Genomic DNA, 12,571 nt, shown 5'->3' with positions numbered 1-12,571 from the left:
CAGGGTGGTCAGTCTCAAAGTCCTGTTAGTTTAAGCCACCAAGTTTGTGACAACTTGTTACAGCAGCAACAAGAAACGACTACGCTGTTGGAGTGATTGTATCTACAAGGGAATTCACCTCCCCAAGCCTCTGTGTCCCACATGTAAAATGACAATGATCATGGTCAGTGCTCACCGTTCACATCTATAAACATCTTTTCTCTCACAGGGCTTTGCACACAGCAGGCCCTTGATGTCTGTGCAGTGAAGGCATGCTTACTGATGCGAGGTACTACCCTAAGCTGTCCCGGGATTAACTCACTTACTCCTCAAGCACACACCATGAGATTAAAAACCATAGTCGACTCACTTTCCAGATGAAGAAACAGAGGCAAGAGAGGTTAAGTGACTTACCCCAAGGTTGTATAGTGTGTATGTAGCTGAGCTGAGACACAACCTACCCCTGCAGTTGGGAGACTGACGCGAAGCTGGGTCACATTAATGCAAGTGGACGGGAGGTGCCTAGCATTCTCAGCTCTGCCAAGGATGCCAGTCATGGCTGCAGCCAGCAGCCATCACTCTGCTCTCAGTGGGCATGGGGGGAGGGGGCACAGCCCCTCCAGAGGGCACTAGAAACACATGGGGGGACTTCCCTGGTGGTCTAGTGATTAGGACTCGGCGCTTTCACTGACATGGTGCTGGGTTCATTTCCTGGTTGGGGAACTAAGATCCCAGAAGCCACACGGTGCAGGCAGAAAGAAAAGAAAAGAAAAAAAAGAAATACGCAGGAGTGTTTTCTGTTGTCACAAGTACTGAGGGCCACTTGGTACTGGCACTTGGCAGATGGAGGTGGACAGTCTTACACAGTGAAGAATCTTCCTACCCCAAGTGCCACTGCTGAGAACCACTGAACACTGGGCCCAGCACCTGCACCTCCGGCCTAGTGGTTAAGAACAAGGATTCTGGAGACGCCTGCCTGGGCTCAAAAGCAACCTGGTTCATCTGCAGACTCGCCACGTGACCTTGAACGAGTCTTGCAACCTTCTCTGAGCTCAGCGATCTCCTCTGGAAAATGGGGCTACTAACAGTCCCTGACTCATCATCTTGCGAGGATTAAGGCAGGCACTACATGTCAAGGCTAAGAACGGCGCCTGAGAGACATCGGTGTTGGCCCGGAGCATCATTATTCTAGTAGCAAGCGCTCAGTGTCGAGATCCGTCACCGCTTCCAGTCCCAGCAGCCCTCTGTGGGCAGAAACGGGTGGGAAAGCATCTGCACTCCCCCTCCCCCAACCTCAGCACGAGCAGTTCGTTGGGGTTGTTTTTTGTGTGTGTTTTTCTCTTCTTGACTGCCCTGCACGGCTTGTGGGATCATAGTTCCCCGACCAGGGATTGAACCCAGGCCCCCTGCCGTGAAAGCTCAGAGTCCTAACCACTGGACCACCAGGGAATTCTCACGAGGAGTGTTTGTTGACTGACTGCCTGATGCACTGATGGCAGGGCGTCCGGAGTTGCCCCTGGTTCCCAGGGAAGATAGGCAAGGGCTCAAAAGACACGAGGCCAGGCGGGGACCACAGGTTTACTGGGGGCTCCACGCACGCACTCATGGCATCACACGACAACGGCATGGTTACTCGGTACACGCAAAGTGGCCTCCGCCCACAGCTGGGGCCCAGAGGCCGTGGGGGGCGGCCCCTTCCCTTGTGGCCCAGACCCGGCTGGGTGTCTTCCTCCGGGGCAGCTGAGGGACGGGGCTGCTGGGGTGGACCCCGGGCCTGGAAAGGGGAAGGGAGCAGGCTCGACCGGGGGCAGGACCGGGGGCGGGAGGGGCCGGCCCGCCCTCACTCCAGGGACTGCAGCATCAGCAGCTGTTTTAGCACCTTCGTCTGGCTGGTCTCTCGGATTTCGCCGGCCAGGAACATCTCGTCCACGACCGTGTAAACCTGAGTGAAGGGAGAGTGAGGGGAGACCCTGGTGTGAGAGGTGGGGAGACCCCCAGGATGCTGGTCTAAACCTTGGGGGCTGGGGGTTCTGATGCCCGAGGGCCAGGAAACAGACCCCCGCAGAGGCACCGGGGTGGCTGCGGGGGTCCAGCCCACCCCCCTTCCCCCTCCTCCGGCCCCCTCCTCATCTCATCTTCACCAGGAGCCCACCTTGTAGAAGTTGAACACCAGGTCCAGTTCACAGACGTTGTGGAAATATTCGTTTAAGACCTGGGAGAGGAAGACAGAGGTGGTGAGAGATGGGCAGGGAGAGAGAGACACACACACAGAGACAGGAACAGAAGGCATCAGAATGAGACGGCAAAAAAAAAAAAAAAAAAAGGCAGAGAGAAGCTGAGGAAAGGGGAGACACAGAGACCAGAGGAAACATCGAGGAGGGCAGAGAAACACAGTGGCCCTCCGCCCCCCGCCTCTGAGGGAAGGGCAAGGAGGGCCCATGCATCCCAACAGAAGGGACGCGAGGGACGGCGCCCGCCCGCCTGCGCACCTCCACAAAGTTGTGGATGGCCTCCAGGTAGGCCAGGTTGTTGTCGTTGACATCCACACAGATGCAGAAGTAGAGGCCGGCATAGCGTCGGTAAATGATCTTGAAGTTCCGGAACTGCAGAGCAGAGAGGCAGGTAGTCAGTGACAGGGTGTGCCCAGGACCCAGTGTGCTGGGCAGGGTGGAGCCAACATATTCAGTCCTGTGTTCCACGTGTGGTCCCTGAGGCCCTGTTCTGTGTCTGGCCTTGTGCTGGGGACACAGTGGTCCTGGCCCTCCCTGCCTAGGGCTCACTGTCCAGTGGAGACAGATTCATCCTCAGTCATCCCCTGAGTGGGCAGGGCTAGACTGTGAGAGCCCCAAGGGGGCAGGCAGCTGACCCAGGATGGGGGTCCAGGAGGGCTTCCTGGAGGAGGGGGCATCTGGACTGAGATCTGGAGGATGAGTAGGAGTGAACGGGCAGGAGTGCTTTAGGCAGAGGGAACAGACTATGCAAAAGCCCAGAGCCCAGAGAGAGAGGCAGGGGTGTTCCACGGTGTCCATTCCCCTCTTTCTGTGGCTCCCTGTTGCCTCTGGAGAGAGTCAAACTCCTCAGCCTGGAACTAATCTACTCAATCATTCCACAAACACTGCCTGAGTACTTACCGTGTAGCAGGCTTTGTGCTGGGCAGTGCACACTCACCACCTGTAACCAAGACAATCTCAGCCTTGCCCTTAACTGAACCGTAAAATAAATACAAATATTACTACCTTATCACATACACACAATCCACGAATAAATATGCATGAACCAGGGACGCAGACTCTAATTTTATACGCATGTGTAAGTAGATAAAGTGATAGACACGTAGAGATATGAATACTGGCTTGCAAAGTTCCATGTCTTTGGCCAAAATCTGAAAAAGCCAGCCTGGCGTGTGTGCGTGTGTCGCCACCTGGTGGCGACTGCAAAAGCCAACACAAGTCCCTGATTTTTTTTTCTTTTTTTTTTATAAATTTATTTTTATTTATATATATATTTTTCACTCGTTGGGTTTCCATTGCTGCGCGCAGGCTTTCTCTAGTTGCGGCGAGTGGGGGCTGCTCTTTGTTGCAGTGCGTGGGCTTCTCATTATGCCTGGCTTCTCTTGTTGCGGAGCATGGGCTCTAGGCGCGTGGGCTTCAGTAGTTGCAGCAAATAGGCTCAGTAGTTACAGCTCGCAGGCTCTAGAGTGCAGGCTCAGTAGTTGTGGCACACGGGTTTAGTTGCTCCATGGCATGTGGGATCTTCCTGGACGAGGGCTCAAACCCTTGTCCCCTGCATTGGCAGGTGAATTCCTAACCACTGCACCACCAGGGAAGTCCTCAAGTCCCTGATTTTTATTTGTTTTCTTCCTACTGTACCCTTTTGTTAATTCCTATACTTTGAGTATGCTCTCTAACTGTTTTTGGCCACACTGCTCAGCTTGTGGGATCTTAGTTCCCTGACCAGGGATTGAACCTGCACCCTTGGCAGTGAAAGCGCAGAGTCCTAACCACTGGACCGCCAGGGAATTCCCAGTATGTTTTCTAATATTATTACAGTAGTTCCTGCACATAATCCATGGATTAGTAAGACTATATCAAGAATAAACCTACCTAAGGAGGTAAAAGACCTGTAGTCAGAAAACTATAAGACACTGATGAAAGAAATCAAAGATGACACAAACAGATGGAGAGATATACCATGCTCTTGGATTAGAAGAATCAATACTGTGAAAATGACTGTACTACCCAAAGCAATCTACAGATTCAATGCAATCCCTATCAAATTACCAATGGCATTTTTCACAGAATTAGAACAAAAAAATCTTAACATTTGTATGGAGACACAAAAGATACCGAATAGCCAAAAAAATCTTAAGAAAAAAAAAACAGAGCTGGAGGAATCAGGCTCCCTGACTTCAGACTATACTACAAAGCTACAATAATAAAGACAGTATGGTACTGGCACTAAAACAAAAATATAGATCAATGGAACAGTGTAGAAAGCCCACACGTGCGCCACAACTACTGAGCCTGCGCTCTAGAGCCCGTAAGCCACAACTACTGAGCCCGCGTGCCTCAACTACTGAAGCCCAGGCACCTAGAGCCCATGCTCCACAACAAGAGAAGCCACTGCAATGAGAAGCCTGTGCACCGCAATGAAGAGTAGCCCCCACTCGCCACAACTAGAGAAAGCCCACGTGCAGCAACGAAGACCCAACGCAGCCAAAAAAAAAAAAAAGACACATGCACCTCAATGTTCAGTGCAGCACTATTTACAATAGACAGGTCATGGAAGCAACCTAAATTCCCATTGACGACAGACGAATGGATAAAGATGTGGTACACATATACAAAGGAATATTACTCAGCCATAAAAAGGAACGATATTGAGTCATTTGTAGAGACGTGGATGGACCTAGAGACTGTTGTACAGAGTGAAGTAAGTCAGAAAGAGAAAAACAAATATTGTATATTAACGCATATATGTGGAATCTAGAAAAATGGTACAGAGGAACCGGTTTGCAAGGTAGAAATAGAGACATAGACATAGAGAACAAACATATGGACACCAAGGGGGGAAAGGGGGTGGTGGTGGGATGAATTGGGAGATTGGGATTGACATATATACACTAATAGGTATAAAATAGATAACTGAGAACCTGCTGTATAGCACAGGGGACTCCACTTCGCTGAACAGTAGAAACTAAAACAACTACACCCCAATTTAAAAAATAGTAATAAAAAAATTAAAGAAAAAAGAATATATCAGGGTGCTAACTCTTTTTTTTTTTTTTTGCGGTACGCGGGCCTCTCACCGCTGTGACCTCTCCTACTGTGGAACACAGGTTCCAGATGCGCAGGCTCAGCGGCCATGGCTCACGGGGCCAGCCTCTCCGCGGCATGTGGGATCCTCCCGGACCGGGGCATGAACCTGCGTCCCCTGCATTAGCAGGTGGACTCTCAACCACTGCGCCACCAGGGAAGCCCTCTACTTTTTTTTTAAACTGATACAGATACATGATCAAATGTTTGAAGGCCCCTGCTCTGGAGTTGAGGGTTCAAGACAGGAAGCCAAGAGGGCAGGAAAACTTGATCTGGAGAAGTTACCAACTGACTGTCATAGCTGGTGTGGCCTTGGCAGGATCTGACGCTGAGCATCACTCTTCTTTTCTTGAAATTCGCCCTTTCCTGCTGTCATCCTCCTGGCTCTTTCCTGTCACCACTGTGTCACCAGCACTGCCCTGCACAGGGCTACATGCTGGAGTGGGCCTGGATTGGGAGCAACCTAAGATGGTCAGGCCCCCTTGTGACAGTTTCACCTGACCCGCCAGCCTTTCTGGCTACTCCTGTCTATTCGGGCCTCCCTGCCCCTCTCTGGGTCCCTCAGTTGCTGCCGTTTCTAGCACTCAGTGTGGGACCCACCCTGCGCCGGCAGCAGGATGCCCCGGGACAGCGGGCATCCCTTGACGTCCCCGCTCCTCTCCCCTCATCCCCTCCTGGACATCTCAGCTGAGATGAGAACAGACACCTCAGGGCTGATCTTCACCTCAACCTGCTCTTTCCTGCGTCGGCCCCATCCGAGAAAGTGACAGCGCCCCCTACTGGTGGCTCCATTTTCTTTCACACACCTCATCCAATCTTTGGCCCTTCAGTTGGCTCTACCTTCAAAACGCTTCTCAGCACCCCTACTGCTTCCATGCCAGTGCCAGTCACCAGTATCTCTCACCTGGACCTCAGAGGTCACCTCCTGAATGGTCCCCCTGCTTCTGCTCTTGTCCCCTAGAGAGGGATCCCTAAAGCCTAAGTCAACCCATGTCGCTCCTCAGCTCAAAACCCCTCTGTGGCTCCCGTCTCACTCAGAGCAAGAGCCCAAGTCCTCACCATGGCCCACAATGCCCTGTGCCTTCTGCAATGATCTCATCTGCTCCCACCATCCTCCCTGGCTTACTCCACCTCAGATACACTGGCCTTCTTGCTATTCTAGGAATGCCCCTGTACATTCCTGCTGCCTCAGGGTCTTTGCACTTGCTGTTCCCTGGGCTTGAAATGTTCCTTTCTCAGATATCATCTCCTTCCACTCCTCAGTTTCTTCAGGTCTGGGCTCAAATGGCCCCTCTTCAATGAAGACCTCCTGACCAAACCATCTAAACCTGCATTCCAACCCCTGCTGTACACACCCCAGCAATTCCACCCCCCACAGCTGCTTCTTTTTTCTCCCTGACACCTATCACCACCCGATACACTGTATCTTTACTAACAGTCTCCCACCCACTAGAATGTCAGCTGTCAGCTCTCCAAGGGCAGGGACTGGGTCTGTTTTGTTCCCTGCTGTATCACCAGTGCCTAGAACATTGCCCGGCACACAGCAGTCCCCTGATTAATATTTGTTGAATTCTACAGGACAATCAGCCTGGTCTCTTGAACAGGCTAATCTCGTGGGAATTAAAGCTGGAGACATCTCAATAAAGAGACCAAAGAGACATGGAAACCAAAAGCAACGCCAAGATCCTTGACTGGCTTTGGACAATCAGTTTTGATGATTTGGGGGAAATTTAAGTATTGATTGGGTATTAGAGTAATAGTAGTAAGGAAGTATGACTCATTTTATCAGGCCTGATGATACTTTGGTCATGGAAGGAAGTGTCTTTATTTTCTGAGATGTATCCTGAAATATTTAGGGATGAAACGTCATGGTCTCTGTAACTTATATATATTTTTTTGGCTGCACTGCACGGTTTATGGGACCTTAGTTCCCCAACCAGGGATTGAACCCAGGCCCTTGGCAGTGAGAGTGAGAAATCCTAACCACTGGACCGCCAGGGAATTCCCCCGTGATCTCTGTAACTTAATGGAAAACACTACAGCAAGGGATGGTTCATTATACCATTCCCTACTCTGTGTGTTTGAGCATTTTAAGTTTTTAAAAGGCACCAGAAAAAAAAAAGTTGTTCGGCCGAAAAGAAGAGAAAAAGGTAAAACAAAAATGCAGGACTTCCCTGGTGGCGCAGTGGTTAAGAATCTGCCTGCCAATGCAGGGGACACGGGTTCGAGCCCTGGTCCGGGAAGACCCCACATGCTGTGGAGCAACTAAGCCCGTGCGCCACAGCTACTGAGCCTGCGCTCTAGAGCCCGCGAGCCACAGCTACTGAAGCCCACGTGCCTAGAGCCCGTGCTCCACAACAAAAGCCACCGCAATGAGAAGCCCGCGCACCGCAACGAAGAGCAGCCCCTGCTCGCCGCAACTAGAGAAAGCCCGCACAGCAACGAAGACCCAATGCAGCCAAAATTAGATAAATAAATAAATAAATTTATAAAAATAAAAACAAAAGCAAACTCTTAATACTATGAAATCTGGGTAGTTTGCAATCGACTTCTCTCCTGTTGTACTAACCTGTACGCCGGAAAAATTTCACACTAAAACGTACCCCCCAGGGCTTCCGTGGTGGCGCAGTGGTTGAGAGTCCGCCTGCCGATGCAGGGGACATGGGTTCGTGCCCTGGACCGGGAAGATCCCACATGCCGCGGAGCAGCTGGGCCCGTGAGCCATGGCCGCTGAGTCTGCGCGTCCGGAGCCTGTGCTCCGCGATGGGAGAGGCCACAGCAGTGAGAGGCCCGCGTACCAAAACCCCAAAGGAAGGAAGACCGCAAACATGTTGAATAAATGAATGTGGTAAGTAAGGAGGGCGTGAGGCGTTATTGCCATTAGAGGTTCGGCAGGAGGCTGGGAAGGAGGGGTCAAAAGGAAGCAAGGAAGTGGGGGGTGTATTTTGGCCAGGGGGGGGTAGTTTCCCGTCACCTCCACAAAGTTGGTGTGTTTGGCATCTCGGACAGTGACCACAGCGTGCACCTCCTCGATCAGCTTCTGCTTCTCATCGTCATCAAACTGCATGTACCACTTGGCCAGGCGCGTCTTGCCTGCCCGGTTCTGGATGAGGATGAAGCGGATCTGGGGGCAGCAGGAGGAGGAGGGAGCGAGAGGGGTGGGGAGGGCGGGCCAGTGCTGGGCGGCCCTGCCCAACAGCCCCACCCATCCCCACAGGGGAGACAGGGCCCACGCGTCCCTGCGGCCTGTCTTCCAAGGGTCTCAGCCACGCCCCAGAGCCCAGCCAGGTTGGCCTGGCCACACGCTCCTGTCCCAGGTCCCTCCAACACCCCCGTGATTTCTCTGGCCAACTCTGCAGTCATTTCTAGGGCACTAAGTCCCAGGCTCCACCAACTCTCGTCTCCCTGACCTTGGACAAAAGATCTGCCCCTCTAAGCCTCAGTTCCCCACCCCCCACCCCGGCAAAACAAGTTTCCATAGAAGACCCACTTTGTCAGGGTGTTCTGAAGGTTAAATAAGTTTATAAATTTAGTCTAGTAGCTGGCACTAGCAGGTTCGCTCGGTGTCGGCTACGATCATCATCAGTGATGGCTAGGAAATGTGTTTTTATGATTCTGAAAAGCCAGCTCAACTCTCTTAGGGCTACTGTGAACACTGAACAAGTTGATCCCGGAAGTGCTTTGTATAGTGCCTATTACATACTGAGTGCTAAATAAAATGAGCTATTATGACTGAGGCATTTGACCAAGTGGCTAAGGACACAGACTCCAGAGCCCGAATGAATCCTGGCACTGCTGGTTGTGTGTCTGCAGGCAAGTTACTTAACCTCTCCGGACCTCAGTTTCTCCGTCTGTATAATGGATATAACGAGAGTAGACTGTTGCATGAGTTATTAAATATAAGAGGTATAATACAGTGACTAGTACATACTAAGTGTTATACAAATATTAGTTCTTAGTAATATTATAATTCATCGGCATTTGACTTTGAGAAAACCATGGCCCAAGTTCACGTAGCTAGGAAGCCTGCCTCTGGGCTCAGTTCTGTTTGAGATGGGCATGCTTATGCCCATTTTATAGATGAAGAAACTGAGGCTCAGAGAAAGGAAGTCTCACAGCCAGAAAGCAGAGCTGGGAGTCCAAAGGCTTTCCTCTGAACCCCCTTACCCTCACTTGTGGGAGCCTCCACCCACTGGCGAGAGTCTGCTCTCTTTCCTAAGCCTCACTCTCCACACACTCCATCCCTCCTCCCCCAACCAATCAGGCTGCACAGAAACAGGATATTACACTCTCCTTCCAAGAACCCCTTCTGCTGAGCCAGGGAAAACCACTTCCTAGGGAAGGGGTCCTGGCAGGCAGGGAAAGGGCGTGGGGTGGGAGTTGGGGGGACCCACGCCACACAGCCACAGCCTGGGGGCAGAGCCAGAGATAGATGGGGTATCTAGGGAGGAGAGACATAGAAGCCAGTCTACACAGCTGAGGGAGAGCTCTGCCTCTTACTCCTAAGTTCCCTCACACACCTCTTCCTGTTTCTCCTCCCAAATAGAATCTCTCCACCTCAGGGAATCCACAATGAGAAGTCCCTTCCCTCCTGTATCCTCGCCCCTCTGATGTCCCCTCTTGATGCTCCCCAACCTTCTCTGTCTCCAAGCCCCCTACCCGGGAGTTGTTCCCTTTTGACTCCTGCTTTCTCCGTTTCAGTGCCCTCTGTCAGGTCGCCCCATCCCGATCCCCGGGGAGCGGTGACAAATCCAATGCCCAGTCCTTGTTCCCAAATCCCCATCCCCACCTCTCCCACTTCCATGCCTACTCCCTACTCTCCAAGACCCCTCCTCTTGCAAAGACCTACTCCATTGCTCCCCACTCGTTTCTAGCATTCATTCCCTACGCCAAGGCTTCTCCCTTTTATTGCACACTTTCCCTGACATTAAAGCCCCATTCCCTACAGTTGTCTACTTCCCGTCTCCAGGGTCCAGTCTCTTCCCCTCGAGATACCTCTCTCATCAGCAGTATCCGGCCCAGTTCCAACACCCCCTCCGCCTGCAATGTCAGCTTCCTGCCTCTAGAGACCCCCTCTCTCATATCACAATGTCTCCCATTCTTCAGCTCTCCTGCCACGCTCCCAGAGTCCTCATCTTAGGATGTCCCCTCCCCACCTCCAATTCCTTCTGCCCATCTCTGAGATCCTCCCTGATCTCTTGCCTCCCTGTTTCAAAACCCTCCAGCCACCTCCAGTGTCTCCCTCCCGCACAGCCCTCTCCCCTTGCCACCTGGTCTCCAAAGCTCCCTGGCCTCGAGAGCCCCGGTACACTCCAGCGCTCAGAGCCACCTCCCGGTTCTCCCCTTCCCCGGCCTTCGATCGGCCCCAATCCCGAGAGCCCGCGCCCGGCCCAGATCATCGCACCGCAGCAGGGGCGGCTTGTCAGTATCCCACCGACTCTCCAGTACCTGCACGTGGACCCACCCTTCCCCCGTCCCCAGCGTGGGCGCGCCCCCGTTACCATGGCGACCCCCGTCCGGACCCCAGCGGCCCCGGTCCCGCGGCTCCTGGGCGGCTCCGGCTCTGGCAGCTACTGGGGGACCGAAGGCTAGAGCGGACTTCCGGGAGACGAACTCGCCCGCCCTCTCGCGCACAGCCCGCTGGGAATTGTAGTCCGGAAAAAATGGGTTCGCTTGTCTGGGAGGCAAGCCTGGGAAAAAAGCCGGTCTCGCTTCCCAGCATGCTGCGCGACTGTCCGTTTCCTACCTCACGGTTCGGACTCCAAATGCATGCTGGGAGCCGTGGGCGAATTGTAGTCCTCCGAGGACTACAATTCCCGATATGCTTGACGCCAGCGAGGCGAGCGCTGCATCCTGGGAAATGTAGTTCCTCCAGCCTCCCTCCACCTCCCCGCGAAGGCGAGAAGGACAAGCTGGGAATAGCTGTTTTAAATAAGAAACTGCGTTGGGGGAGCTAGAAATGTAACTGTCTTTCCGTGTTCACCCAGTACTTTGTTTAAAATGTGTTGAGTGTTTTCTGTGGGAGACAGACAGTGGTTTAAGAGCATGAATTTGGAAGTCAGAACTGTGTGCAAATCCTGCCATCGCATTTCCTAGCACTTTGGGCCAGCAATTTCACCCCTTAACTCAATTTCTTCATCTGTAAAAGAGGGGTGATCAAGGGGTAACCTCAGTAGGGTTGTTGTAAAGCTTCGGTAAGTTTCCAAAGTACTTAGCACAGTGCTCAACGCATGGTAAGTGCTCAATAAATATTAAAATCATGAATGTTCACTGTTAACATACATCAGGTAATAGGCGTCTTCTTACTTCCTATCCAGAGGTACACCTGCCTTCTTTCAGTTACCCAAACAGGCCAAGTGCTTTCCCACCTCAGTGCCTTTCCTTTGCGCTGTTCCCTGGAAATCCTTCCCCCATTTATTTGCTGGCTGACCTCTTCCTCTAGCTTAAACAGCACCTCCACAGTACTATATAGAGGACCCAACATACAAAAGTCCCCCTCTCTGACCCCTCAAATTCTCTAGGTCAGCAGTTAGTTTGAGTTTTTTAAGCCTTTTTACGACTGTTAATGATTTATTTGGGGTGTGTGGGTCTGTTGTCTGGATCTCCCCTTAGGTCCCTGTTGAGAGCAGGGACCCTGTCTATTAACTATATCTACATCACCTAGAACACGGTGGCGCATAGTAAGCACTCAGTAAAGGTATTGATACTGAGGGGAGACTTGCCCTAATAAAAACAAACCATATCCTAGAACAATGTAAATTAAAAGTGTAGTATTGGCAGAAGAACCAACACATAGCTATTGAATAATTGCGGGGGCAAAAAGAGGTCAGAGATCATTTCCGTCTCTTGCACTGCTTTATCTCCAACAGGGTTGGGACCAGGATAAGGTAAGCAATGCGCCCAGGGTGAAAAATTTAAACAGGTACTCACTCGGGACTTTCCTGGCGGTCCAGTGGTTAAGACTCCATGCTTCCAATGCAGGGGGTGTGGGTTCGATCCCTGGTCAGGGAACTAAGATCCCATATGCAGCGGGGCGCAGCCAAAATTAAAAAAAAAGTTTAAAAGGCACTCACTCTTAGGTGCTGACCCAGCCCTTGCAGGAGCCTGAAAGTGAGCACCTGGCTTGCCTCCCCTTGGTCCCAGCCCTGATCTCCAGTGCCCAGCTCAGTGCCTGGCACAAGTCTGGTGTTTGTTTGATAAACATCTGCTGAATGAATGAATTAATAGGTATCAAGAAAACAGACACGTGTAATGCTAAGTAAAAGAAGTCTTACGCG

The 12,571-nt window shown here is 51.9% G+C and overlaps 1 protein-coding gene across 1 annotated transcript; it reads right to left on the bottom strand.

Moving 5' to 3' along the window:
• Positions 1–1,539: 1,539 nt before the first annotated feature.
• On the bottom strand, positions 1,540–11,068 carry AP2S1 (adaptor related protein complex 2 subunit sigma 1). Its single transcript, XM_022585279.3, is given in 5 exon segments — positions 1,540–1,921; positions 2,132–2,191; positions 2,469–2,582; positions 8,269–8,418; positions 10,796–11,068. Coding segments are annotated over 5 exon segments (696 nt in total). The 5' UTR covers positions 11,066–11,068; the 3' UTR covers positions 1,540–1,819.
• Positions 11,069–12,571: the final 1,503 nt, after the last annotated feature.

Source organism: Delphinapterus leucas, chromosome 20 (genome assembly GCF_059928025.1).
Source record: "Delphinapterus leucas isolate spDelLeu-1000000601 "Yukka" chromosome 20, BTC_Dleu_Yukka2, whole genome shotgun sequence".
In the NCBI taxonomy this organism is placed as follows: Eukaryota; Metazoa; Chordata; class Mammalia; order Artiodactyla; family Monodontidae; genus Delphinapterus; species Delphinapterus leucas.
The sequence above is the reverse complement of the archived record's forward strand: the minus strand, read 5'-3'. Positions and strand labels throughout refer to the sequence as shown.